The 4,771-nt window shown below is 41.8% G+C and overlaps 1 protein-coding gene across 1 annotated transcript in view; it reads right to left on the bottom strand.

Moving 5' to 3' along the window:
* The window catches only part of LOC112548914 (synapsin-2-like), a 14,770-nt gene that overhangs the window by 4,285 nt on the left and 5,714 nt on the right, over window positions 1-4,771 (bottom strand). The window contains exon 3 of the mRNA XM_025195691.1: window positions 1,820-2,063. Coding sequence (XP_025051476.1) covers window positions 1,820-2,063 — 244 coding nt within the window. The remainder of the gene's footprint in view (window positions 1-1,819; window positions 2,064-4,771) is intronic.

Here is a 4,771-nt window from a genome sequence, read left to right on the forward strand (position 1 = left end):
GGCAGCAGCGTGGGGCGGTGGGTGGTGGCGCTCTGTCCCTGCTGCCCACCCATCATTCTTGATGGGCACTTTGTTAGTGTATACAATAACTATTTTTAAAAATGTCATCAGCAGAACCTCATTAAAGTTTCAAACTGTTTTTTTAATCATCTGTCATGGCTAAAGAAAACTTCTTCCATTAACAAGTGTATATGTAAAGAATGGATTAATTTATCTTAGAGGGAGGACAACAGGAACATGAAATCCAATGGTCCAGATGCAGCCACATTTGACCCCTTCTGGACACGAGTGTCCATTTGAGCCTCATTCTTTGAATGGCACTAATCAGATCCCCATCATAGTCTGTCTGTAGGTGGAGAGGGGGCAATTAGTTCACATTTTAATTTTAATAGTTTACTAGGGGAAAAAAAAGAATTGGTAACTCACGTGGATTTATGGTGTGATCCAAAATCTATTTTGTTTCTTTGTTTTTTGAACATAGGGCATGTATGAACATACATTTTAAAGGGGGTGGGAGGAGCTGCTGTTCAGGAGTACACATTACCTATTATGATTTAACTGCTAGGTCTGTCTTATCCTCTAGAGATGCAGGTTAGATAACAAAATCACTGGATGAAGCAGAGTCAAAGTTGGAGCAGTTTTGCTACACATGTTTTGATAAAGAATGATGCAGGCATAATAGTTACACTGTAAGATTTGGAAAGTTTGAATTGATTCAGACCTTTAAATTGGTCCCCTGATTTGATTCAGATTCAGGGATTTGATCACCAAATCAGACCGAATCTCCTCCAAATTGAATCACCACCTGAAGCTTCACACAGCCCTAGTGCACAGTGCTACATTGAAGAGGCCTCCAGCGGTGAAGCCTGGAACCATGTGCAACTGATCCCACCTAGTCAGCATCCAGTCAGTGACTGGTGGGGGGGAGGGGTCCCCCCATGGCCAATCACGCCGACCAGAGTGGGAGTCCCCCGTGGCTGATCGCGTTCACCAGGAAGCGGCAGCTTCCAGGAGTGCTGCAGTTGCCTCGTTTGGTGCTCACACTCCCCAGCCAGCGCTCAGAGGGGTGATACTGGCACTCCCACCCAGCCCCCCTGCCCATCGCCTAAGCAGGGATCACGGCCTGACAGGGGGTGCACCAGTGCTCTCAGGGGGTGCACGTACACCCCTGTGCACCCCCTACATGTCACCACTGCCTGGAACCCAAGGATTCTTTTCTGTTGTACACATTTAGTTGAACAAGCATTTCCACTTCCACTACTGTATACAATAGAGATGGTTTGCATGAATTACTGGTACTGTTCATTCAAGCATCAATGTGTCACTGAAAAGCAGCATTCCACAGAAACCCATCCTAAGCGTTACTGAGTGCATTTGCTTAGATTATTTTTCAGTTAGGTCTTTTGAAACTGGAATCCGTTGTGTGAGTGACTTCAAGGTTAAAAGTTTAAACAGATAAGACTTCCCTCTTTTCTGTACAGCCTCTCAGCACACCCAGATCATGAGTCAATGACATTTAAGGAGGAAAAAAAGAAATGAAAGGGATGATGCATTTTCAAGGTAAACCTGGTTTGAGCAGAAAATGTGCAACTATTATAGGAAATTTTGCTTTCACAGCACTTAGAATATCAATAATGACTTTATCTGAATAGGGACAAGTACAGAATCATGTGTGTGTGTGTGTGTGGGGTGGGGTGTTATGCCTTCTATACACTTTTGCACCCTTCTATTACATATGAAGTTGGTACTCAAGCTACTGTAATGGAGACACAGTCAAATTCCACAATGAGGAGGGGAGGAGAAATAACAAACATCTTACTTAAGTTGTGGATGAGACTGAGGCTTCTGCTGTGGAGCAGGCTGTGGCTGTGGTTCCTTTTCCATTGATAACCCGACACTGGAAGGACCTGGAGCCTTGGCACGGGGTTGCTGAGTTGTAGGTCCAGGTGGACGCTGTGGCTGGGAAGTTGAGGGCTTTGCTGACTGCCCCGAGGGGAACATGCGCTGTGGTTGCAATGGCTCCTGGCTTTGTGATTGCGTTCCTTGGGGTTGCACTGGGCCCCCTAGGTTCAGTACAAGAAAAACTTCATAATGTGACAGTTTCAAAGAGCTCAATAATAATCTGTCAAGTGTTGAGGCAATGTTTTGTTAATATGAACTACCAATTTAGTTTAGTCAATACTATTAAATACAATCAGTACATTAATAGCTTACTTATGGCTCTTCTCCATTCTTCTTAAAATAACTATGAAATATGAGGGGCCAAAGTTATTCCACATGTAACTCCACTGGGATATCTTTGGTGAGAGATTTATAAACAGAAGGACATGCCAACATTATATTACCTCAACGGAAGCATCTACTGCTTTTTATGTTGTTATTGCAATACTGTTTATCCAGACTTTTAAATGATCTCCACCTTTATTCACTTTCCATTTATCTTAACTTGTGTAGCAGTAAAACTACTTTAAAATGACACTAGTTCTTTATAATGACACTAGTTGGGAGACTTTAAAATAATTTGGTAACTTATTTGACCAATTAAGAACACAAAACATATGATATTCAAAGCTAATGCTTAATTACCCAAGAGAATGAGTTAATGCCTTTCCACAGTCTACAATATATTCGAACATATAAAATAGCATTGGAAAAAATTTGAGAACAGTACATGCAGCAGAAACCTAAGTTGTGAAATCCATGACTGAACTGATCAGCACGCTTCTGTGGAGATGCTTCCTGACAGAAAATGTCCTCAGTGGGTGCTTCTCCACATGCAGGGGCATGTGGTTGCCACAGCAAAAACAGTAGTGGCACAAATTTGTGCTGCTGCTTTTTGCTGCTGTGCACACCCCTGTATGTGGAGCTGGTGCAGAGCAAATTGCCCCGGGTGAGGTTAGGGAAGGCTGGAGCCAGCACCTGTGCTGGCTCCAGCAGTCCTCTCTGGAGTCCGGGGGCCTCCCAGGGCAGCATCGGTGGTGATCCATCCACTTGGAGCCTGGCTGGCAGCTAGCGTGTGGCTTTAACCAGCGAGGCTGTTTCTGGTGGTGCACACTGCTGCTGAGTGCGCTGCCTTTTTTAGTGATTGACACACTGGGCTCTCCGGGTGTCAAAAAACCACCATGCTGCTAATTAACAGTTAATGGGTGCACATGTGCCATGTGCAGTTTGTGGTGCCTCAAACAGGTTTAAGGTGCTGCAAACTGCACATGTGCACTCACTGGGACATGCCCAGTGAAATTCCAGTCAGCTGGCACTATACTTTATCTAGTATCAAGTGTCTAAACATGATTTTCACTGGGAGTCTTTGGTGATTTAGCACTTACAGAATAATATTTATTCTTGCATGTGACATGGCTCATCTAGTACAACTGAACTAAGGGGGCACAGAGCAGGGACTGCCAAAGCTTTCATAGACTTGCTTGGATAATCAGTCAGTCAGTCAAAATCTGTATGCAACTGAACAGCAAATATTACATAACTCTATTGATCTCTCTGTTTTGGAAATACCAGAATTTTAAGACCTCTTATGAAGACACTGACTGCCTGCGTAAAATTGCTTCTTTTTTCAATAATCCCAAGAGAAAAAAATAACCATATCTGTAAGGAATGGTACTGGTGCAATATTCCATAGTTTTTCTTTTAAGTAGATTTCCTGTTTATAGCTAGTTTTCCACTTACTCCCAGTTCATTTGTGTGTCTAAGAACAGTACGTACTAGTGCTTCTAAGTGTCTAAATACTGCCAATTATAGCAATGAGTTCTGCCATCTAAAGGTAAAGACCTATTGTGTTGGGGAGTGGAACTTCATCATTTATTAACTTTAATGATGTTTGTAAGAAATGCTCAAAGGTGGTAATACTTTTTGCAACACCTTAACAATATTAATTTGCTTATTAGCCTCCCTTTACTCAGTACTGAAAAAAAAGATTCCCTCCCCCCACTTGTATATAGAGGCTTATAATGCCAGAAAATTTACACTGAAGACAGATGTAACTTTCTTTTATTGCACATTAAGCTGTACAAGATATATCACATAAGAGATACTGCTGTCACACTTCCAGCATTTGCTCACTTTCTTGCATCTGGATTGTACAAAAAAGCAACAATCATGAAAGAAACTTTTACCAAAAGAACCAAAAGCAAAACCAAACATTAATCCTACACTGTAAAACATCTGTTCCCTGTTACCCACAATATTGCACCTAAGCATGCTTACATGCAGAGAGACATTTTGGCTTGCTTCTTGTCTGTGATATTTAGTAATGGTGTATGCCCTTGTAAGTCCTTTACAATCAACAAGCTGGAATCCTATCTCAAATGCAAATCTCTTCTTAGCGCACGCAGCTCACAAACGTCACATGAAAAGCACTTGTGAATACTCACACTACTACATGCAAAAAACACTAACTGCTTTAAATAAAAAGCATTCACCAGATTCATTTTGTCACCCAAGGGCAGTATACTTGATTCACATCTATATGGTATCTTGGAGGTAAGGATTTGTGAATCTGATCTGGAGTGGTCTCTTTCCCCACACACAATGTAAATAGCCAATGACATCATCAGAGAGATTACAGACCCAGAAAAACATTGATTACTAAAGCAAAATTTTCACGTAATTTACTGAGAGGCAGTAAACCATAGCGCTTGCCACTAACATTTATATAGCTAATAATGCATATTGAAATTGTCACCCGCCAGCCTGCTTTTACAATAAAAAAGTGCACAATGCTGAATTTCGTTGTTTTTTTTCCCTAGTGTTTGTAGGG

Source organism: Alligator sinensis, unplaced genomic scaffold (genome assembly GCF_000455745.1).
Source record: "Alligator sinensis unplaced genomic scaffold, ASM45574v1 scaffold1766_1, whole genome shotgun sequence".
Classification (NCBI taxonomy): domain Eukaryota; kingdom Metazoa; phylum Chordata; order Crocodylia; family Alligatoridae; genus Alligator; species Alligator sinensis.